The 25202-nt window shown below is 41.3% G+C and overlaps 1 protein-coding gene across 1 annotated transcript in view; it reads left to right on the forward strand.

Annotated features, from left to right (window-relative positions):
* Positions 1-25202, forward strand: part of LOC124718966 (tubulin-specific chaperone D) — a 189516-nt gene that overhangs the window by 41225 nt on the left and 123089 nt on the right. The window contains exon 6 of the mRNA XM_047244636.1: positions 20491-20639. Within this exon, the coding sequence (XP_047100592.1) occupies positions 20491-20639 (149 nt within the window). The remainder of the gene's footprint in view (positions 1-20490; positions 20640-25202) is intronic.

The following is a 25202-nucleotide window of genomic DNA, read 5'->3' on the forward strand; positions in this document are numbered from 1 at the left end:
ACTACAGTTTTTAGGTTATTTTCTGATTCATAAAGAGACTAGATATTCTCATTACTGAGAAGTCACCCAGGTGAATGAAGCCTATAAAATTTTGTATAGGTTTACCTTAGTATTGCGTTGTTTTTACAGAATTGAAGATGTGGTTGTTAAACATTACTATTATCTTGAATTACTGCATTCAGCCATTTGATATTGTCGTTCTTGTTGAACAAAGCATTTTGAGAGAGAACAATCTCCCTTCTTCTACCTGTATGTCTACACATGTACTCCACAATCCACTGTATGGTTCATGGTGGAGAGTGCCTTGTTACATTGTTAGTCATTTCCTCTCCTGTGACACTCATACATAGAGCAAGGGAAAAATGACTTTCTATTTACCTCCATATGAGTCCTCTTTTATCTTATATTCTTGGATTTTACATGCCCATATCACTTTGTAGTGTTACGCCTAGATATTCAGTTGATGTGACTTTGTCAAGCAGCACACTACTAATGCCGTGTCTCTATGTTACATTGATTTTTTTGTGTGTCCATACGAGATTTTCACTAACAACATTTCCCATTTGCAAAGTGTTTATATAGTTAAGAACCGTATACCACGTATTTAAAATGTGTAATGTATTAATTTGAAATAAATTGATCAAGAACTTTTCGAGAATTTTGGTAACAACTTTGAAGAGCAACTTGTCTTTTTATAGTAGTATAGGTTCGTGGTTCTTACACAAAATGTATTTTGGCGGCAGTAGAATCATTCTGCAGTCAGCTTCAAATGCAAGTTTGCTAAATTTTCTCGATAGTGTCCTCCTCGACCGTACACTGCTATTTCTTCCCCTCCCCTGCCCCTCCAGATTGCTGCCTCCATTTCACGTGACAGTTGCATTGTGGTCTGAGCTACCAAAGTTGGCTGCCATGTGTGCGTGAGGTGTGCTTGCTTGTGTGAATGAATGGTATGTGTTTCTCTTTCTTTTTCTGATGACAGCTGTGGCCGAAAGCTTATGTGTAAGTGTCTTTTAAATGTGCCTGTCTGCAAATTAACAAGTCTTCTTTATGGTAAGTAGCAATCTGTATTTTCCTACATTGTTGATATTCCACTCTGGAGTTTCCATTGTTTGACACCTAGATATTTAATTGATGCGACCGTGTGAAGCAGCACGCTACTCGAATATCACAAGATTGTTTTTCCTACTCGTCTGCATTAACTTTCATTTATCTACGTACATAATTTGAACTAGAAGTTTTGTCTAAGTCAGGCTGTTCCAACCGAGCTCCAGGGAGCCGGAGCGCTCCGGAGCGCTCACTGCGGCAGCTCGGAGCCCACGTGGAGGGGGAAAGCGAACTCACTGGCCCCTGGCCGCATGCAGCCGCAACTGACGCAATAATCCGTGTTCAATGACAGCTATGACTAGCCGCGGGAGCTCTGTACCTCTATTGGAGGATACCTTTCTATTCATTGAGAGGGATGGTCGTCCGCAGTGTCTTGTATGTCATGAAGTGTTTAATTCTGCGAAGAGGTACAATATACAACGACATTATACACGTCTTCACGCAGCGCACTACGATCAGGTAGAAGGCGTTGCACGCGGAGAACTGGTAGCCAGGCTTAAGAACGACACACCAGGAGACTTAAGTTTAAAAACAGTTTCGTAACACGGAGGGTATCAAAACATGCAACATAGTTTGTGTTCTGTAATGCGTTTATAATTTTCGGGTGAATGAGAGCGGAGAAAACACTACTGAATCTGCAATCCGAGCAAGCTACAGGGTCGCTCACATCATTGCGACGAGTGGCAACCCGTTTTTGGTGGGACCACTCGTAAAATCGTGCGTGGTAGCAGTTGCAGAATGTTTGTTTCCAAGGGAGGTGCAGGCAATTGAAGGGGTTTGCCTGTCGAAGCAAACAATGTCACGTCGAATCCTGGACATGGCAGCGGATTTAGACACAGCTCAGGAAAAAGGCGGAGAGCTTTGTTGCATTTTCGCTAGCGCTTGGCGAAAGTACCAACATATCGGACTGCGCTCAGCTTGCAGTCTTTGTGCATGGTGTCGACATGGAGCTGCAAGTAACTGAAGAACTCTTGGATGTGGTACCACTCGATTACACCGCAACATAACATGACATTTTTGAAACTATTTGTGAATCAGTGGACAACATGAATTTTCCGTGGGATAAGCTCCATTCTGTAGCGACAGACGGTGCACCACAAATAATCGGGCGTCACCAAGGTTTTGCTTCTCGTTTGAAAAATAAACTCAGGGACGAATTCGGGAAAGACATTATGACTCTTCATTGTTTTATTCTCCAAGAGGCACTGTGCGCTGAAACAGTACAGCTAGGTGGCGTAATGAAAGATGTGAAGTGTGTGAATTTTGTGCGGCGTCACAGTATGAATCATCGCCAATTCAAAGGATTCCTGAAAGATATCGAAGCGGAGTATGGGGATATACCTTACCACAGTACAGTTCGTTGGCTGAGTCGGGGAAAAGTTCTTGATGTTTCCTTTGCCATTCGTGAGGAAATATCCCTTTTTCTCGAAATGAAAGGGGAAGAAATGCGTTGTCTTAAAGATATGAAATGGATGTCAGACCTGGTGTTCCTAGCTGACATAACTATGCATCTGATTAATTTAAATCTGTCATTGCAGGGCAAAGGGCAGCTAATCGTTGACATGCACGACCAGATCAGAGCGTTCATGGACAAGTTACGTTTCTTTGAGAGGCAGATGAGTAATGGACATTTAACGTTCTTCAATCGTCTTGCTTCTTTAAAAGTACCTGAAGGTACTACTTTCGGCGATTACCAAGCAAAGTTAAAGCAGCTCATCACGTCGTTTGAAACACGATTCCCAGACCTCACTAGATTGGAAATGGAACTTAGGTGTTCAGCTCTCCTTTTTCAGTTTCCCCCGATTGCTTGTCATCGTCACTTCAATTGGAGCTTATTGATTTGCAAAAGTCAACTTTGTTGAAAGAGAGGTACTACAACACGTTGCATTTGTCACGATGATATCGTTCATTACAGCAAAAAACATTTCCCTAGCTTCACGACAATACCGCTCAGACCATGTGCATGTTTGGATGTACGTATTGTTGTGAGCAGCTTTTCTCAGCAATGAAAAGATAAAAAGTAAGGAACGGTCGTTTCTTCAGGATGCAACAATGAAGGCCAGCCTTCGCATTAACGTTGCGAACAATTTGACGCCTGATATTTCCGATCTTGTAATGCAACGAAAATGTCAAGCTACAGAGCCCAATAAATTTAGTATGCAATTTCTTGTGGAACAATTGTTTCTTATTTATTTCCTGAACATCGTATTTCCTGGTGTAGCATGCCACCACGTCTTAGCAGCTAAGAGTATGATGTTGTAGATCCTGTAAGACGCAGCTGGCACATCAAAACGCTTGCCTTGCCGCGTGCCTCAGCCAGCCGTGCCACGTGCCAGCGTGCCGGCCCACTTGACTGGTCGTAGCGAGTGATGCGGCTCCCTGGAGCAGGGAGCGCTCCGCGGCTCACAACGGAGCCGACGAGCTGGAACAGCCTGGTCTAAGTTGTCCTGTATCCACCTACAGCCACTCGTACACCCCAGCATCATCAGCAGATCGCTGCTCACCATGTCTGTCAGATCATTTGTGTGTATAGAGAATAAGAAGGTCCTATCACACTTCCCAGGGGTATTCCTGATGATATCCTTGCCTTTGAATATGCAGGCCTATACCGTTTTCTTTGGCACTTCAGTGTATATTCCAAGTACTTGCGTATAGTTGTGAACTTATTTTCATGTTAGGAACTAGTGAAATAGTTTGTTATTGTTTGTGAAGGTCAACAAAGACCATTTGTGTTGAACTCATTGTGTTTTTAAACATAGGGGATGAACTACATGCCTATGTTTTTCTTTTGGAAGTGTTCCAAGTCCAGGACACTTCACATTCAACCTCTGTAGAAGCACTATTTTTGTCAACTGCAATGAACACACTCCCTATTAGATCATCTAATCCGTCTTCCCAATATATGTCCTATGACTTTCAAAATGTTTCAGAGCTTTCTGCTTCGAGTATCAGCCAGTTCTGGGTACCAAAATAATTTGAGCATAAGAAATTTCCTGGAGGGCAGTAAATTCAGAAACTTCATTATGACTACTTCAACAGTTTACTGATAAAATTTTGCCAGTTGAGCACAGTCTGATTTTGCTATCTGTGTGTTGACTGGTGAGTATTTTCATCTTCGCTACTTTGAAACATAATTCTTCTAATGAACAATTGCTCATAACTTTTAAGGTATGTGTTTTAGAGCACAATTTTATTGGACTTTTTTTATTGTTTTGGTCCATACTGCCACTCCCCAAAATATGGAAAGCAAAGAGCTTGCAGTAGAAGAGATTTGTTTTACAGTATCGAAGCTGAAAAATTGCTCGTAGCTCTTAAGGTATGCATTTTCGACCCTCTGTTTACTGTGTCATTTTTGCTTCTACCATGCATATGCTTGCACTTGCATGGTGACTATCACAAAAAGTTCTGTTGTCATCTTTGTGAAACTGGGTTAGCTAATACTTAAGAAGTCATGGGATGTGAATCTGCTGTGATGTCTATGAGTGTGGACATATAGACTCATTTATATGGTCTTGTGTGGGAGATAATGGGCCAAGTAGGTGACTTGTCTGGAAAACCTGAAAAGTTGGGCATTCTCAGAGAAATTGAATTTACAAAATAAATAAATAAATAAATAAATAATTGAGGAAATCTTAGAGAATTTTGGGAAGTTATGAGGGGAGGTAAAAAGTTTATTGACAGAAAGGAACATACTTAGTCATTTTGATAGAAATCACTCTGAGACTGGTCCAGAAATAATCGATTGTGGACTCATGTAAGGAATGTGAAGAAGTGTATTGAGTTGTTGCCATATTTTTTGTCTAGTGTTCCTCTTTTTGGTTAGTAGGGTGGATGACATTGGTAATATAACTGTGTTTCAAAGTATTACAGTTGGATATTATTTCTTTACCAACAAAAAAATGAGTCAGTTTTGTTTATATCTCATTTTCAGTCCTAGCTGAACTTGGAATAATCATTATTCATGACATGACAATTCTAAAAGTAGTGAAGTTAAACTTACTCCTAAAAACAACAAAAAATGGTTCAGGGAAATTTTGAATTTCAATGTGGAAGATCCTAGAAATATCGGAGAAATCTTTTGATGATGTAAAAGTTTCCATCCTGTGGACAGAGAGCTTTTGAAAAGCAGCATGTTGTGTGAAGAGGAATAAAAAGCAATGTGCCTACTGTCATTAAATATAGAGAGAAATCAGAATTTTCAGTGACAGTTACACCACAAAATTGTGAAGGTTCTGTGTATCTAGCAATTTTTGTTTGACTGGCATGTGTGCAGAAGGCCGTAGCTTGGCTCCTGCTAAGGTGCTCTAATGACACTACCATCATCTTCCTGCAAACAACATGATCACTTGTCTTCAACTTTCAAATGAGGTCAACATACAGATTGTCACACTGTGGACAATGGCAGCTGCTACTAGCCACCAGTAACAAACAGCCCTCATCTGACACTGTCAAACAGATGCCTCTCGGAAATTTTGTGGAATACATAAGACAGTTATCTGGTGACAGATTGGAGAGCCATATATTGAAAATTATTTGATAGGAAGCTAAGAAATTAAAAGCAGGTTTTTGTATCTGCGGGGTCATGACAACGCCGCAAAATTGTCCAGTTGGCACAAATGTAATTAATATAGCCGGTGATGGCTCGATTACAGAAGCTGCAGATTTGGATCCTGTAAGAGGAAAACAAACTTGTCGGGTGGGTCAACCTGTGGGGACACAGTGTGTCCGAACCCTGCACAGAGAAAGGCACAAAATGTGACTGGCACAAATGACTGACAGCTGGCATGGAGCACGGTGTAATGCAAAGGCATGGTCAAAGTTGATCAGTTTCAGTATATGAACTGCCTGGTCTGGCTGATTGTCCCTGGAAATTAAACTGCAGGGTCAGCAGCTCTGCCCATACGACACTTTGTGTGCGCCATCTGTTACATTTTGCTGCACTATGCTGCCATGAAACCTTCACCAGCTCGTTTATTGATGTCTGCTGTGAGGGTTACTAAACAGGTGAACAAGGAAAGGTTAAGAACTGTGACTGTGAGTCCATCACTGAACCCATGTCTCTTTTTCCGTCTTTTGATATAGTTAGCAGTACTCTTACATTGAGATTTAATAGGTAATATAATGTCCTTGGTTGTAGTTAATAATTAATAAGAAATACTTGCCTTTAAAGTCACTTTTTATTGGCTAGAATTTCAGTCTAAATATGTTTCAGTTCACACTAACTTGTCACTGCCTTAACATCACTAGTTTCACTCCAGTCAGTTTCAGTCCGCCATTTTTCCCGTGTAAACTACTGAATCTTAAATTAATTGCCATTTTAGACAAAAAAGTAATCCCCCACCTACTCTAATTATTTAATGAATGGAAGTCCCATGTATGAAACACCCGATTTCCTGAACTGTGTGTTGGTAAATGATATAATTTTGAACATACATTCATTGGTATATGTAGACACTGTCTGCGAGTAGAGTTAGTGATAAAAGAAGTACTAAATTAAAATGTCATTCCTGATGCTGTAGTTTTACTGCATCAAAAGTGAAAATATAGTATTATTTATCCTTTCATCATTTTGTGAGGGGTGACAGCAAGAAAAAGTTTTGTAAAGATTTGAAATTACGTGCAAAGTTTGTCGGATGTCGCTAAGTGCTCTCATTCCCAGGTACTGGATGAATATTATCTGGGTAATTTGCTGCTATAGGTTATGCTGCCTCAAGACATTTACACAGTTTCTAACTGTAATACTTATCCTAGTGTGTTGATATAAGATTACATCTCTTAAAGAGTAGATTATGGCAGCATTTTAAATTTGGTCGATAACTGTACAAAATATTCAAAACCTTGCTTTTATTGTAGACAGGCAACCTGCAACAGGGGTTGTGTCCTCAGTTAACCATTTAGCAATACAGATTCTATTTCTCGTTTAAACCACTAAACCTGTGACACATTCCATTCCATTCCATGGAATTCCTTAATTAATATGTTTCCTTTTATTGCAGTGCCATTCTTATTTCCTGTTGCCATTTATATCACTGAGAACAACATTATGTTGCCACTCACTTAAAGACAACTCGTTGAGCTGAAGACTGACAAAACGAAAAGACTTGTGCCATGAGCGTTTGGCCAAAGCCTTCTTCAGAATATAAAAGAAAAAAACACACACACAAGCACACTTCGTGCATACGTGACCACTCTCTCTGCGGCCAGAATGCAATGGTGTTGTGTTGAGTGGTAGCAGCAATCTGGAGTGAGGCGAGGATGGGGAAGAGAAGTCAGCATTGCCTAATGGAGCATGCAGGAACTAGGTGATGGCCAGACAGCTCCCTGGCGTAGCTCCCTCTTGCGTCGTCGAGATGCTGTGGGCGAGGGATAGGTGGGGGTGGAGGGATGGGGAGCGGGAAAGGCGTAGAGAGGGCAAAGGCTGGTGGCACTGGCAGAGAGCAGAGCAGAATGATGGTGGGGGACATAAATTGGGGTAGGTGATAGGACAGAGGAGGTGGTATCTGTTGGGTGGAGGGTGTGGAGACAGTATGTTACTGTAGGCTGAGGCCAGTCTGATTTTGGCAGCAGAGAATGTGTCATAAGAATAACTCGCATCTGCATAGTTCACAGAAGTTGGTGGTGATGGGGAGGATCCAGATGGGTCGAGATGTGAAGCAGCTAATGAAATCAAGCGTTTTACATTCAGCTGGTTGTTGTGCCACAGGGTGGCCCACTTTGCTCTTGGCCACAGTTTGGCAGTCTCCATTCATCTTGGTAGAAAGTTGGTTGGTAGTCATACCAATATAAAAAGCTACGCAATGATTGCCGCAAAGCTGGGATATGTGGCATGGCCCCGCCTCTGATGGGGCAGGATAAGCCTGTAACACTACTAGAATAGGAGATGCTGCATGGGCAGATTGAGCAGGTCTTACACCTGAGTCTTTCACAGTGGTATGATCCCTGTGGCTATGGATTGGGATTGGGAGTGACATAGGGAAGGACTAGGGTGTTGTGGAGAATGGGTGGGTGATAGAACAACTTTAGGAGGTGTGGGAAGGAGCCTGGTTGGGATTGTTATTATTAATTTTTAAAATTTGCTTTCAGGACATGTCATTACAGCAATCTCAGCAGTGGAATATCAGTATTGATGATACGAATGTGAGGACAACACAACACTCAGTCCCCAACTGGAGAAAATATCTGACCCAATCACCGATCTAACCTGGACCCCTCCAGTTAGCAATCCGCTGCAGTGACTGTGCAGTTACCACAGCAGACATCTAGTGTAGGATATCACTCATTTCAGGGAATGATGATAGATAGTCAAAACCCTTGCAAAGAATGTTGTTCAGTTGTTCCATTTCAGGATGGTATTGACTACTGAAGGGTGTGCTCCTTTGTAACTGGTTTGGTTAGGTGATGGTTGGATAAGGGATGTGTGGTGATATGTCAGTAGAAATTGAATTGTGGACAAGGTTTGGGAGCTAATGCCTGTCTGTGAAGTCCTTTGTGAGACCTTCATTATGCTGGGGGAGGGAGTTCTTATCACTGCAGATATGCCGTCCCTGGCTGTTCGGGCTGTATGGTACAGATTTTTTGGTGATGCAGGAATGACAGCTGTTGAAGTGCAGGTATTGTTGGTGAGATTAATGAGGACAGATGTGTGGACAGAGTGATCAGAGAGGAGGTCGACATCCAGGATGATGACATGCTGGCGTAAGGAGGATCAGGTGAATTGGATGCGGGAGACGGTCTTGAGGTTGTGAAGGAAGGTGGATAGGGTGTTGTCTTGGCCCTAAGTTCAGATCATTAAGGTCTCATTGTTGACCAGGTGTTTGATATTCCAACTTGGACTTTCCATTGTTTTATTTCATTTAAGATTTTCTGAACCTCTGTACTGGTTACTCAAAAACACGTACACTCTCAGTTCTAAAAACTTGCATTGGTGAGATGACAGTGGCTGCAAAAATTCCATCTCTCAAAGAACTTGTCACCCTGGGGTTCTAATGTGTAAATAAATGAGATGATTTCAGTCTCAATTACACAAATCATTTCAGCAACTGTTAACTGACTGCCTCACTTCTGTTTTTGCAGAAACCAACATACTAAACACAGTGCTGAATAATAAATGAAAAGCGCCAGTTATTGTAATGCTGTTCTACCAAGAACCAACAGAAGATTCAGATAACAGTGCTGAATGTTTTCTACAATTAAAAATCAGTTAATACCAGTCAGTACCATCCAATATTTATTGATTCCACTACTCTTGTCAGCCACCTCTCTGAAAGTCTTCTTTACAGTGCCAGTGCTGTGAGTATTGCAGCAAGTTTAAATGTGGAGAACCATGTGGCAAGCTCAGTTGTTCTGTGAGGCACAATTAGGTAGCGTAAGGGATAGAGCTCTGCGAATGAAAAGCAGATGTTAGACTTTTGACTTTCAATCTTACACACTGTGTTAACTCCTGACATCTTCTGACAAGGTAGAACATTATGACTGCTGCCTGCTGAGAGACTGAATGCCACTTGGTGACGTTGCAGGTATATGATGTACGGAAAATAGAGTGGGGCAGAGATAAATGGGGGATCGTTAGAGTGACGATATGGGCTGTAAGCAGTTTTGAGCAGGACAGATTGCTAAGGCCTGGGACCTTGGAACAAGGAACTTGGAAATGGAAGAGCTGGTTGGCAGTTTGTGTGCTACTGTCGTGAGCCTCTATTGAAAGTGGCTGACAAGTTGTTGAAAGTTCACACCCCATTCAGATCTGATGTTCGGAAGCTTACACAATCTGTAAAGCAGGATTGGTGGCAAACTGTGAGGGATCTGATGACGGAATACAGTGGTGGTGCAGGCTCAAGAGTTGTTGTGCACTCTGTTCAGCATGCACTGTTGAATGTTGTTTTCTGCAGCAGACAACCCCTACATGTTCCTGCATTTGCTCAATGACGTCATCAGTTACAATTGTTGTAGGCACAGGACCATCGAGATTGGACTGTGGATTAGTGGAAATGTGTTGCCTCATCTGAAGAATGAAATTTCTTGTTAACCCAGGTCGAAGGTCGTGTCCAGGTAAGCTGTCATCCGTGCAGTGCAGAAACGTTTGACACGGTGCCCCTATGCAGACTGTTCGTGAAGGTACAAAAGATTTGTGAGTACCTTGAAGACTTCTTACATAATAGAACCCAGTATGTTGTCCTCGACAGTAAGTGTTCATCTGAGACTAGAGTATTGTGAGTAGTGCCCCAGGTATCTGTGACAGGACCACTGTCATTTTCTGTATGCATAAATGATCTGACAGACAGGCTGAGCAACAATCTGTGACTGGTTGTGGATGTTGTACGGGAAGGTGTAGTCATTGAGTGTAGGAGGATATGAGAGGGCTTTGGACAAAATTTCTAGTTGGTGTGATGAATGGCAGCTATCTCTAAATTTAGAAAAATGTAATTTGCTGCAGACGAGTAGGAAGAACAATCCTGTAATGTTCAAATATATCATTAGTAGTGTCCTGCCTTACACGGTCACATCATTTAAATATTTGTGTGTAACGTTACAAAGCAGTGTGAAATGAAATGGAAAGAGCATGTAAGGATTGTAGAGGGGAAGGTGAATGGTTGACTTTGGCTTATTGGGAGAGTTTTAGGAAAGGCTGCTTCATCTGTAAATGGGATCATGTGTAGAACATTAGTGCAACCCTTGCTTGCATACTGCTCGAGTGTTCAGGGTCCCAACCAGGTCAGATTTAAAGGATGATATTGAAGCAATTTAGAAGTGGGCTGCTAGTTTTGTTACCAGTAGTTTTGATCAACGCACAAGTATTACAGAGATGCTTCAGGAACTCAAAGAACATTGCAGGAGGGAAGGCAACATTCTTTTTGGAACACTGTTGAAAAATTTGAAGCTGACTGCAGAGCATGTCTGCTGCCACCAACTTACATTTCACATAAAGACCATGGCAATCAGAACAGGGAGATCCACGGTGGGTCTAATTTTTGCTGTAAGACAACTGCAGGAACAGTACCATGAATATGGAATAGATCTACTAATGACCTTGCTGGACATTGAAAAAGCGTATGAAAGTGAATGTAGAAGCAAAGTGTGGAAAGAGAACAGAGGAGTAGCAAAACACATTATGTGGAGGACAAGGGAAATGTACCATGGAAGTGTGAGCTGTGTGAAAGTTGGAGGAGAGAGATCAACTTGGATTGAATAGAAGAATGGCTTGAGGCAGGGAAGTGCACTTTCTCTACATTGTAGTGATGGATGATATAATGAGTACAGTAGCACAAGTAATTGGTGAAGGAAAGATGAAAGCTATGGTGTTTGAAGATGATATGATGATTTGGAGGATAAAGAGGAGGAAGTACAAGAGCATTTGGACATATGGAATGAACAGTACGAGAATATGGGTGAAATTTAGTATAAAGAAGGTATAAGTAAGAGTGAGATGATTATCACAACAAGAACGAAGCAGAGACGAACAACTGGAATAACAATTGGTGGGGAACAATTGAGGAGAATGAAGAGTTTCAAGTAGCTAGGAAGCCTGATACAGAAAGATGGAAAAAATGACAGAGAAATAAAGGAGTGGGGGAGAAAAGCAGAAGCATTTTGGAAGAGTGTCAGAAGCCTGTTATGGAGCAAGGATGTACCCCAAATCAGTAAAAAGGTAAGATACTGGTCATACTATGTCCCGATCCTGACATATGAATCCGAAACCTGGGTTATGAAAGGAAGAGAGAAAAGCAAAGTACAAGCTAGTGAGATGAAATTCTTGAGGAACAGTATTGGAATGACAAAGATCGATAGCTTAAGAAATGAGAGGATCAGATAGTTAATTAAGGTGGAACCATTACAGAAGGAGATGAAGAAATAAAGGCAGAGATGGTATGTGCATGTTAAATGAATGGAGGAGAAGAGGATACCAAGGAGGATACACGAGATGAAACTGAAAGGAAAGAGACCAAGACGAAGGCCGAGAGACAGATGGCTGAAAGGAGTCTAGGAATGAGTCCAGAAGAAAGGAGAAGACCAAGCCAAGGTGAAGACAGAGATATGGTGGCAAGACAGTAGATGATGGAGAGGCCTATGTTCCAAACACGCCTAGCCAGAGACTGGAAACTGTCCAAGATGATGATGATGATGATGATGATGATGATGATGACCATGGTGATAAGAGAAATTAGGGATCGGTCAGAGGCACATAGACAATCATATTTCCCTCGCTGTAGTTGATGTTTTTGCCACTAAATTTGCCTACCCTGAACCTTATCGATTACATGTGGTGCACTATTCGGCATTAGCTTTGCACCCACAAATGACTGGCTCATACCCTATGGGAATTGTGTGACCTATGCGTGGAGATGTGGTGTTACACGCCTTATGAAACATACTAAGGACTTGTCAGAGCCATGCAATGCAGACTTGCTGCTGTATTACTTTTCAAACTGAATCGACACACTATTAGGCAAGTCATAACTTTTGTCTCATCAGTGTATGAAAAATAAAGAAATATTATGGAAAAAAGTAGATGATTGGATCTTGATAGACCAACAAAATTAAAATACAGAACAGTTTAATATTCCACATTTCGCCGGGGTGACTTTCCAAATCTTTCTTACTACTGTTGATAAGACGAAAGTAACATGTAGAGTTGATACATGGCAAGTACAACTATCTGTTAAAGCTATCTGCACTTATGTGTTTCTCAATTATGTCATATTTCAACATTTTTACAATATTTTTTTTTATAAATTATGTTTTCAGCCTGAGGTCATGTAAATAGAAAGCTACTTATTTTCACGGCTTAGCAAGTTGTTATGGAAGGGAATGTACTGTTGCACTTTAATGAATTACATCGTAAATTCCAGAGATCACATCCAATTATGATACCTTTTGTCTGACCTGACTTAAAAAGTAACAAAAATGTTAATGCTCGAAGCTCCACAAGGATGTTTATGAATAATGCCATTGTATGCAGAGAAGCCACAACACTATTAATCTAAAGCAAAATGTGTAGGATTAAAGCAAGGTGCTGGGATTGGCAGCTGATCCTCATCATAAACAAATGAAATGTATAACTGATAATGTGAGTAGCTTAGCCTGTGAGTTGGAGTGGTTCCATTGTCGTTTCAGGTCACGATTGTGTGTATGTCTTATTTCTCGATGGATTCATTTTTCTCTAATATTAGTGCTATTGCCTTTGCTGGAATGGTAGGCCTCCAATGATTTACTGTTTTCTTTGGAATGGCCTCATCTAGTGGCTCTCTGACTGTGTTTTCTCATTGTGTGGTTACATATTCTAGGTGGTGTCTATAATCCGTCTTGTATTACATTTTGGTATTACGTCTAGCATTATGTCCAGTTATAAACAGATGTAAATTCCAAGTGAAACGCACCCATTGAGAAAACCAAATGTGCCAACTGCCAGGGCAAACACTCAGTGCTGTTCTATAAATGCAACAACCACCCCAAAGAAACCCTTAACATATACACTTAGGTCTCAGCAAGACAGTAGCTGAGCCTACCCCCTGCCCCACTCAACAGAAAAACTCACAACATAAGCAGTCATGTATTTTCCTGAATGTGTGTTGAGACAGGAAACACAAAATCAAAATAGCAGTAACACAAGCAATGAAGCAGCTTCTAGGGAAGTATTTATAAGTAACACAAAGGAACAAACGTATCCACGTGACAGTCACTGAAACAAGTAAGTGGAGCCATCTCAGAAAAACAAAGGCCTTTTAGTCTTTATGATGGTAGGGCAGGGTGGCATTAATCGAAAGACAAACGACAGACTACATGTTCATCAGTGCTAATGAATTGACAAACAAAAAGACTTCATTGATGCACAGTTAGAAACAAACAAACATCTACATCCTCAGGGTTGCTGAAACATAGCTAACAGACCAAAGAATATGCAAGTTTAATAGGTACGACTGCTACTTCGTAAACCACCCAGATGGCTGCGAGGTGTGACAATCTTCACTGACATAAATGCCCCCACAATTGAAGTCGTGCTCTCCAAACATGTCCAAGGCACAGAGGCTGTTCGGGTACTGATGAGGGCACTACAATGCAAACTAACAGTTGCTTGTTTATACAACCTGCCACAACAAGCAGTTCTTCATGACTTCCTGCAACACCTAACGATCCCTAAACACACCTTAGAGACACAATGACCGACAGCAATACCTGAGCACTCTTCAACATCCTCACCATTAATCCCATAGTTAGACTCCCATTAAGTCAGCTGACTTTCATAGTCCACATGGGCATGTCAACCTCTGACACTGTTCTCCATAGTCCATACCTGACAGACACCCTCACTGAACCACAGTTGGGATACTCTGTTGACTATTGACCATCTCTGCTTCCTGTTCTCCACCACAGCAGTAAACTCATCCATCCCCCAGCTGACACAGCACACCATGCAGCTATATGCAAAGACACAATGGACATAATAACAAAATGTAATACAAGATGGATTGTCAACTCAACCCCTCTAAGTCTGGCAGATAATGATGACCTAGAACATGTTACCCCGCAATGAAAAAAAAAACTAACTCAAGAGGCCAATGGATGAGGCAACTTCAAAGAAAAAAGTAAACTATTGGAGGCCTACCAACCCAGCAAAGGTACTAGCACTAATATGAGAGAAAACACGAATCTACTGAGAAATGAGATGTACAAACAATCCCGACATGAAACAACAATGGAACCATTTCAACTCACAATCTAAGCTATTTATATACAGTCACAAACAAAAAGAATTGAACGACACCTATAGAAAATAGAACTGCAGAGAGGGCAGGAAATTGTGGAAGAAATTTAAAACACTTTCTGGCCAAGAACAGATCAGAAACAATACATTAACAATTTGAGTGCCGTGTCCATAATGTTACGCTGTCTTCAACATTAGAAAGAAAGAAATACCCATATAATGGACATGATATCCTAGCGAGGAGTCATACAAATAATATAAAAATCGTGGCAGTCCTCGCTGAGATGTTGTGCCCTTAATATTATGGGTACGGCATTCTTTATAACATTAGAGAGAACACAGTATTATGGTCATGTCACTCAAAGTGTTAATAATAAACAATAAGCCACCATGGATGCCAAAAACAGAGCCAAAGAATTTATAGAAGTCTTAGAAAACATCCACTCATATCCAACAGATAACAAATTCAATGACTCCTTCAGATGCCTAGTAGAGGCTGAATTACCTGACACACTTACAGCACCACGGTAGAGTAAGAGGATGACGCACAGAACTGACAAAGCCAGGCTCAGATACAGAAATCACTGAAGCAACCCCAGGACTAAACATCAGACGAATCCATCTCCAGAAAACCACCTTCTCTATCATAGTCTCCATCCTACGCTAATATACAACTACTGTATAATGGCAGAAAAAGTACCTGAGAGATGGGTGACAAGTAAGACTAATTATACCTAAACCCATCAAACCAAGGGCTGGTCCACTCTCGTATAGACCTATATCACTACTAGATGTATTTGGAAAAACTTATGAATGAATAATGATTGAAAGCTCCATACATACACACACACACACAGAGAGAGAGAGAGAGAGAGAGAGAGAGAGAGAGAGAGAGAGAGACAAATACTGCCCCTCATACAGTCAGGCTTACAGAAAAACCATTCCACCTGTAACCCACTCATTAAACTGACCAGTGATGCAAAGAAAAACTTCAGCAGACCCCAATGCACACAAGCCCTGTTCCTTTCTGTAGAGCAGGCATTCAACTAATTGTGGCGGGATGGATTATTTATGAACTAGTGATGTAAGGACTCCTGACCAAAATATAACAAATCATCAGAATACAGTAGTACAAACATGTTTTGTACTCGTAAAGGATATCAGGTCAGAAGCACCCCAGAAGCAGGAATCCCACAGGGAACTACAACATTCCTGCTACTGTATGCACTGTGCAACAAATACATACTGACAACTATTGACCAGGATGAAAAAATAACCCTTTATGTACACTACTGGACATTAAAATTGCTACACCAAGAAGAAATGCACATGATAAACGGGTATTCATTGGACAAATATATTATACTAGAACTGACATGTGATTACATTTTCACGCAATTTGAGTGCATAGATCCTGAGAAATCAGTACCCAAAACAACCACCTCTGGCCCTAATAACGGCCTTGATACGCCTGGGCATTGAGTCAAACAGAGCTTGGATGGCGTGTCCAGGTACAGCTGTCCATGCAGCTTCAACACGATACCACAGTTCATCAAGAGTAGTGACTGGCGTATTGTGACGAGCTAGTTGCTCAACCACCATTGACCAGATGTTTTCAATTGGTGAGAAATCTGGAGAATGTGCTGGCCAGGGCAGCAGTCGAACATTTTCTGTATCCAGAAAGGCCTGTACAGGACCTACAACATGCGGTCATGCATTATCCTGCTGAAATGTAGGGTTTCGCAGGGATTAAATGAAGGGTAGAGCCACGGGTCGTAACACATCTGAAATGCAACAACCACTGTTCAAAGTGCCGTCAATGTGAACAAGATGTGACCACGACGTGTAACCAATGGCACCCCATACTATCACGCCGGGTGGTACGCCAGTATGAGGATGACGAATACACGCTTGCAATGTGCTTTCAGCGTGATGTTGCCAAACACGGATGCGACCATCATGATGCTGTAAACAGAACCTGGATTCATCTGAAAAAATGACGTTTTGCCATTCATGCACCCAGGTTCGTCGTTGACTACACCATTGCAGGCACTCCTGTCTGTGATGCAGCATCAAGGGTAACTGCAGCTTAGGTCTCCAAGCTGATAGTCCATGCTGCTGCAAACATCGTCGAACTGTTCGTGCAGATGGTTGTTGTTTTGCAAACGTCCCCATCTGTTGACTCAGGGATTGAGACGTGGTTGCATGATCCATTACAGCCATGCAGTTAAGATGCCTGTCATCTCAACTGCTAGTGATACGAGGCCATTGGGATCCAGCATGGCGTACTGTATTACCCTCCTGAACCCACCGATTCCATATTCTGGTAACAGTCATTGGATCTCGTCCAACGCGAGCAGCAGTTTCGTGATACGATAAACCGCAATCGCGATAGGCTACAATCCGACATTTATCAAAGTCGTAAAAGTGATGGTACGCATTTCTCCTCCTTACACGAGGCATCACAATGTTTTGCCAGGCGACGCCGATCAACTGCTGTTTTTGTATGAGAAATCGGTTGGAAACTTTCCTCATATCAGCACGTTGTAGGTGTCGCCACCAGCGCCAACTTTGTGTGAATGCACTGAAAAGCTAATCATTTGCATATCACAGCATCTTCTTCCTGTAGGTTAAATTTCTTGTCTGTAGCACGTCATCTTCTCGGTGAAAGCAATTTTTATGGCCAGTAGTGTAGATAACACTGCCTGCTGGTGTGCAAGACTTTGCAGAAATACCATATGGTGTAAAACGAATAGGTACCTAGACAAATACAAAAACTGGATGACCAAATGGAGAGTATGACCTAACCTCCACAAAAATACAATTCATGTTATTCCAACACAGTAACTTAACGAAAAAGTCAACAAAGATGCACAGACATAGAACTCAGACTCTTGAACGAACTTCTACAATTTAATGACATACAAGGTATCTCATTATGTTGAAACTCTTAAACCTAAAGACACATCTCCAATACTTGCTGAGCGAGATGAGAAAATGTCAAAACCTAATGAGACAAATAGAAGGATTACTGTATGGCTGCTACACCAGGACAGCTATATATGCCAATACAGGACCCTCATTAGACTCATCTACGAATGCACTGCTGCTCCTCTAGGAGGCCTATCCAGAAAAGTGACAGAAAAAGTTTACTTCACAGAGAGAAAATTGCCGAGAAGTATGGCAAAACTTCCAACCCTCACCCCAAACAGTGATGTCTACACAATAACCGGAACAGTTCCTCTTCAGATGAGACTTACAAAACTGATGGTAAGATACGGAAACCACATCAACAGACCAGACGAAATGCTTACTAACTACCAAACCACTAATGAATAGGTGACCCAGGTTTTTACACATGTGTAGACGCATGCTCGCGAAAACCCACAGACAGACACACACACACACACACACACACACACACACACACACACACACACACAGAGAGAGAGAGAGAGAGAGAGAGAGAGAGAGAGAGAGAGAGAGAGAGTTTTGCACAAAACATTTCTAATGAATACCCCTACCATGACCCAGCTGATACACCAAGAGGCAATACTGACCCACCTAGACAACAGAGATCAGAGATGACACAATGCAGTCTCACAATGGCCTCATGAGAGAAAAACTGGCAAAAAACTCGTCTAACAGTAAACTAAACATTAGGATTAAGAAAATGTGTAATACTCAGGTTCCAAATACTGTACCAACGGAAAAGAAGAACCTTTACACCTAGACATAGAATCTATAATAGCAACAATTTTCCAATAAAAGCCCAGCTTCTAAATACTTCTGTGATAGGAAGAGAAGAGCCCGTGCACCTAGATTTTTTTTTTTTGGTCACCATCATTATGATTGATTAAAACTATAAAGATAAATAATTTTTTATTTTATTATTATTTTTTTCTCTTTTTTTCCAACTCATATAAAACCACATTGAAACCCTATAAATGTATTGGTATGTAATTCAGATGATGATAAAAAGTGTGTATAAATAAAATAAATTGTAACCATCTGGCTGGAGAAAGGCAAGCCAGATAAACATTAAAGCAGCCTGCCTTTTCCCTTAAGGAAAGCAAGAGATGCCAGGTGCTAGATGTGTGGAAAATTCTCTATTTAACATCTACGTCCATTTCTCATAGCAGAACTGAAGGCAGTTTGCTTACCTCTTGTCTTGTAAAGATGACTCATTGTCTTCTCTCTGAGGGGTTTCTTCTCTGCTGGCCGCAGACTCTAAAATGCGTGCATAAATGGTGTATAACGGAAAGGCAAAATCTCAGTGTTACTATAAAGAGAATTGTGAAATATTGGGATGCCACCTGGTTTTATTTTTATTGATAAACACAGCAAAATCAAGAAAATGATTTCTAGAGCCAGTCTAATATTAATGTTCGCAGCAAAATTACCAGATAGTAATCATTATTTCTCGAGCACTGTAAAAAGTCATGGAAAATACTTGACACAGTCTTAAGGATAACCTGAGGTTGCACATGGGCATTTCCCAAGGCAGCTTTTAACAAACTGTTCTCCTTATATGCAATATCGCACTTCACACACAGTCTTGCTTGTTGCCTCTTTGGAAACTTATTGAACTATCTTAGCTGTTTGGCGCCTGTCTGCTCAGGGCACAATTGTGGTTGGTTGATTCTGACCACTGATGATTATCAACATTAAGTGCAGTTTTCAACTAGTTTCTAAGTGTGAATTAAGATTTCTTGAAATTATCGTTAACGAGTTATCACTGTGGGGAATGTTAACGTGTATAAACAGTAAATTTAAGTAATGAAAGATACACTTATTTGTGCCAAACCTCATAGGTGAATCACCACTGTTTCCATATGTTCTAGCATGATATGGCTTCTACCTGTCCTATTGTTCTCGCACTCTGAGACCACCTGTCATTTAGTCAGATGGGTAGTTCTAATGATCCTAACTTCTTGCTAGCTTACAACAATGTGAATCTATTAAAATGTAATAATAAAAGGTAATAAATATAGGCAGATATGTGGCATGAACAGTACAGTGTAGCTTACAAAACCATAGTTTCATGAATACTTGAATATTGCATGTTAGTCTGGGAACTCTGCCAGAGAGGATTGATAGAGGAAGTAGAGAAGATCCAAAGAATAGCAGCACACGTCATCACAGCTTTACGCAGCAAGCATGAAAGCACAGTGGAGATGCTTATCCAATTCTGGTGGCAGACACTAAAAGAGAGGCATTGAGCATCACAGTGTGGTTACTGTTAAAATTTTAAGAACATGTATTTGTAAAGAAACAACCGATACATTGCTTCCTTCCATGTGTGTCTTGTGAAAAGACCACAAAGTTAAAATCAGAGAGATTAGAGTTCACATGGAGGCCTACAGATAATCGTTCTCCCCCGAACCGTTTCTGACTGGGACAGGAAAGGAGAGGGAAGCGGCATATACACTTGTTCTCGACAAGACGTGGTGGAGTGTACCTCTGGGACTACAATCATTGTTTCCCCCTTCTCCTTAACATTCACAAATGGATAGTGCAAAGAACAACTGTCAAAAAATAAAGTGGTATACAAAGTACCTACGTCACGCAATGTACGGTGGCTTTAGATTCGGTTTACTACTTTATTGTTTCCTGTAATAAGCAGCATTTAAAATAGCACATAACTTATCTGTGATTAATGTTTACTGATTCAGAGTTTTACTGTGCAGATGGTCAGCAGCAAAGGGCATCGGACGTGTAACTGGCCGCCTTCCGAGGGACCTCGCAGATGAGGTCCTTTGCTCTGTCCTGGAGCTGTTCAGCCCACGAGAGCTGCACAGCGCTTGGCACGGGGGTTGCCTCGCACTCGCAGAGCTCGGTGAGTTCTATGTCCTGTCGGTCAGAGTGAAGAAACTGTGTTAATACTTAGCTCCTCCATTCTTGACATTATTCACCACTGTGATTTGAGTAAATACAGCCAGTCATGATTTATTGGTTTAATCCCCTGGTCTATTTTTGATTAAAACTCATTGGTCAAACATTGGAGTGGAACCAAAGCAAGACCCCCTAGTAGTTACACAGTCGATTTTTGTCACAATTTTCATAGCCAAACAAAGAGTTGGAAATGGACAAATAAGGTATCAAATTGACCACCTTGAGCTGAAAAAAAGAGTGGTTTGAAAGTGATCAGGGTAATTAAAAAAAGGAAAACCAGTGGTCATATGTTTTATGAAATGATTTGTCTAAGAGTAAGATATAAAATAGATTACAGAAACATTTGTTGTGTGTTTGAATGTTACTCAAAACTGTGTACGGCAGATGAGACTGCATGATCTACATAACTCACCAGACAATATCATGTACTACTCTTTACAGTTCCAAACTAAACCTTGAACTTTTAGTTCTCAGTCGCCACCGTGATTTGCTTTACATGACTTTGAACATCATTCAGAGGTATGTCAAATGTTTCTCTAATCTATTTCATTTCTTACTTTTAGCCAAATCATTTCACAAAACATTTGACCATTTTTTCACGTTTCAAAAATAAAAGCTCAAAATACGATTTTCAGTATCAGATCTTCCCACATCTCTGTTTTTATGTGACCTTGGCGTGAACAACTTAGGCTAAGAAACTTGGATGAATCAACTTCTGATTCTCACCTGGCCTAACGTGGAGACACAGAGAATAGCATGGAAGAAAATCTAGAAATACTACATTTTGCTGAGAAAACAAAGAATTTGTTGGAAGAAATGGTTCAAATGGCTCTGAGCACTATGGGACTCAACTTCTGAGGTCATTAGCCCCCTAGAACTTAGAACTAGTTAAACCTAACTAACCTAAGGACATCACACACATCCATGCCCGAGGCAGGATTCGAACCTGCGACCATAGCGGTCTCACGGTTACAGACTGCAGCGCCTAGAACCGGACGGCCACTTCAGCCAGCTGTTGGAAGAAATACAAATATGAACCACATTCATGAAAAACCTGACTGAAAGCTGAATTAATAGCTAGAGTTAAGAAACTGAATGTTCCCAAAAAATTTCATCCAAATGTAATATCGTACTGTTTGGGGATAACATCTACTGCCATAGTTAGCTTAGGAGCTTTACTGTAAAAAATCCCTTTATTTGACAAGTCACTACTTTTCCAAATTAAATGTGTAGGTTTCCATCACAATCTCGGCTAAGAACAAAAATCATAGCTGTAGAAGTGTTCCTCTATTTTATTGTATTGTTCTTTGCGACTGCCAATCAAATCAGTAGCTGTCTGACATCACCTTTAAACACATGTCTAACATCTTGTCTTCAGTCTAACACGTGGTTTAGCATATCACATACAAGTAATACTGACTCCTATGCCATACTGTATACAGTAGAATTTTTCCTCGAGTAAATAAAAGGTAAAGGCTTTGTGTATAATGTAAAACCTATTTGTAAACCGGATAATCGTGAACATTCTGTTACTGGATAGAACAAGACTGTGAAATTTGTACAAGAAATCCTTACTTCCGTCTGACAGTGGGCTCAGGTCTGAAACTAGCTATGGTGAAATAATTCATTCATTTATAAAGTGTGGATAGCTGCAGGTATTCCTTCATTGATAATGAAATTTATGATAATATTCTTCTCTGGTGTGCACCCAGATCATAATGTCATCTTGACACAATATATCAGCGGTCCATCTGGCTGCCATCTTCAGGTGAAAGTGCTGGTCCACGATCTCGCCGAAACTGACATCTCAGCGTAAGCGGCGGGCGGCCCCTATATAGGCCGCAGAAGGCCCACAACACGTGTGCGAGAAGGTGTCATAACTGCCCTCTAGCACAAGTACACATACAGCACCCCAGTGGTGGAAACAGGTGAAATCGATATATCGCTGTCAAAAATTAAAAATTAAAAAATTAAAAATTATTCCGACAATTGAAACACAGACCGCTGTTTTTTAATGTGTGATAACACCGGGTTCCAAGTCTTACTTAAAAGGTAACCCTTGTCTCTATTAATAAGATTATCAGATAATTGAATCTCTATGGATTCTTTTAAAACACAGTCCCAATAGCGAGATGCAGGGGCTACCATTTGTGTCTCATCATACAGCATTCTATGTCCCTTGACAAGACAGTGCTCCACCACTGCAGATTTCTCAGGCAGCAGCAACCATGTGTGCCGCTGGTGCTCAACACATCGGTCATGGATGGTCCGGATTGTCAGACCAGTATAAACCTTCCCAAAGTGGCAAGGGATCTCGTACACACCAGGCTTCCTCAAACCCAAGTCATTCTTAACTGAGCCAAGAAGCACTCTAATCTTGGCTGGCGGACGAAAAATACTTTTGATATATCTTTTAAGAATTCTTCCTATTTTCGAGGACATGCTCCCAGCAAAAGGTAGAAAACCCACCGATTTGCAGGTATCTTCTGGTGGTTCAGGCGAAGGTCCAAACTGGAAAGCACGACGGATCTGTTTATCCATATAGCCATTCTCCTTGAACACAACTTTAAGATGGTCCACTTCTTGTGTCAAGCTTTCTCCGTCTGAAATGGCATAAGCGAGAAGAGCTTAGGATGACTTGGGTTTGAGGAAGCCTGATGTGTACATGATACCTTGCCACTGTGGTAAGGCTTATATTGATCAGACAATCCGGACCATTCAGGACCGATGTGTTGAGCACCAGCAGCACACACGGTTGCTTCAGCCTGAGAAATCTGCAGTGACAGAACACTGTCTCACCAAGGGACATAGAATGCTGTATGACGAGACACAAATGGTTGCCTCTGCATCTCACAATTGGGACTGTGTTTTAAAAGAATCCATAGAGATTCGATTATCTAATAATCTTATTAGTAGAGACAAGGGTTACCTTTTAAGTAAGACTTGGAACCCGGTGTTATCAGACATTAAAAAACAACGGTCTGTTTTTCAATTGTCGGAATAATTTTTAATTTTTAAATTTTGATAGCAATATCTTGATTTCACCTGTTTCCACCCCTGGGGTGCTGTATGTTTACTTGCGCTAGAGGGCAGTTATGGCATCTTCTCGCGCACGCATTGTGGGCCTTCTGCAGCCTATATAGGGGCCGCCCGCCGCTTGCGCTGAGAGTTCCGACAGGATCGTGTACCAGCACTTTCACCTGAAGATGGCGGCCAGATGGACCGCTGAAATATTATGTCAAGATGATGATATGATCCCGGTGCACACCCGAGAAGAATATTATCAATTATTACACCGGGAAAGCCTTCGTAGTCACAATGAGATTTATGTTTGTAGAGGAACATTTTCAGAGTGGTAAATACAGAAATATATAACAAACCAATATCGTAACACTTTTTCCTCATGACAATGAAAAACAAGCTTTATCACGTATAAATTTTGAGCTTAAATGTGAAGAGACCTTTGACATATCACACACCAATGATTTTTACATTCTATGATGTTTTCTGGGGCTTATTAGTCCCATTAACTACAAATATACAAACCAGCAAAATTTCTGAGGAGTGTTGTAGTATTGTTTCAAAACAATGTCTGTATTCTGTTAATAGATAAGGAAACACAATTATGGTGTCACCGCCAGACACCACACTTGCTAGGTAGTAGCTTTAAATCGGCCGCGGCCCATTAGTACATGTCGGACCCGCGTGTCACCACTGTGTGATCGCAGACCGAGCGCCACCACAAGGCAGGTCTCGAGATACGGACTAGCACTCGCCCCAGTTGTACGGACGACGTAGCTAGCGACTACACTGACGAAGCCTCGCTCCTTTGCCGAGCAGATAGTTAGAATAGCCTTCAGCTAAGTCAATGGCTACGACCTAGCAAGGCGCCATTAGTAACATTGCATGTATCTAAAGAGTCTCACTTGTATCGCCACAATCTCCAGATGTACCAAAAGGATGGATTAAAGTTAAGTATTCCAGAAGCTACGTACTTTTCTTATAGCATTCATAACGTATCCTGTTTCAGTCCTCACGCCATCCTGCTTTAGCTTAGCGCGTGCCTTTCGGCTTCCTCGCATTGTGTCTAGGCTGTCTTGCCTAGACACAACAACAATCACCCATGTAAGAGGTTCTTAGAGTGAAGAAGATGGTGATTTGATTTCATATTTGTGAAATAGCTGCTCTGTGTCAGCTATAAACTCTGCCCTACTTGACCACTCGCAGCCTTCTCCATATCCAGCTTGTGATTGAGAGTATTTTTCCAAGTTCTATAAGCTTCTTGCTACACGGTAGCACTAGACCGATGTGGGGTATAGATATCCCAACACTCAAAACTGCATATTACTTTAGTAGGACATACATTGATGAGCCAAAATATTGTGACCAGGTACTTAATAGTGCGTTGGTCCACCTTTGGAACTCAGTGCGGCAGCGATTCTGTGTCGTGTGGGTTCGAAACATCTTCGGTAAATTTTTAGAGGTATTTGGCACCAGATGCAATTTC

Source organism: Schistocerca piceifrons, chromosome 10, assembly GCF_021461385.2.
Source record: "Schistocerca piceifrons isolate TAMUIC-IGC-003096 chromosome 10, iqSchPice1.1, whole genome shotgun sequence".
In the NCBI taxonomy this organism is placed as follows: Eukaryota; Metazoa; Arthropoda; class Insecta; order Orthoptera; family Acrididae; genus Schistocerca; species Schistocerca piceifrons.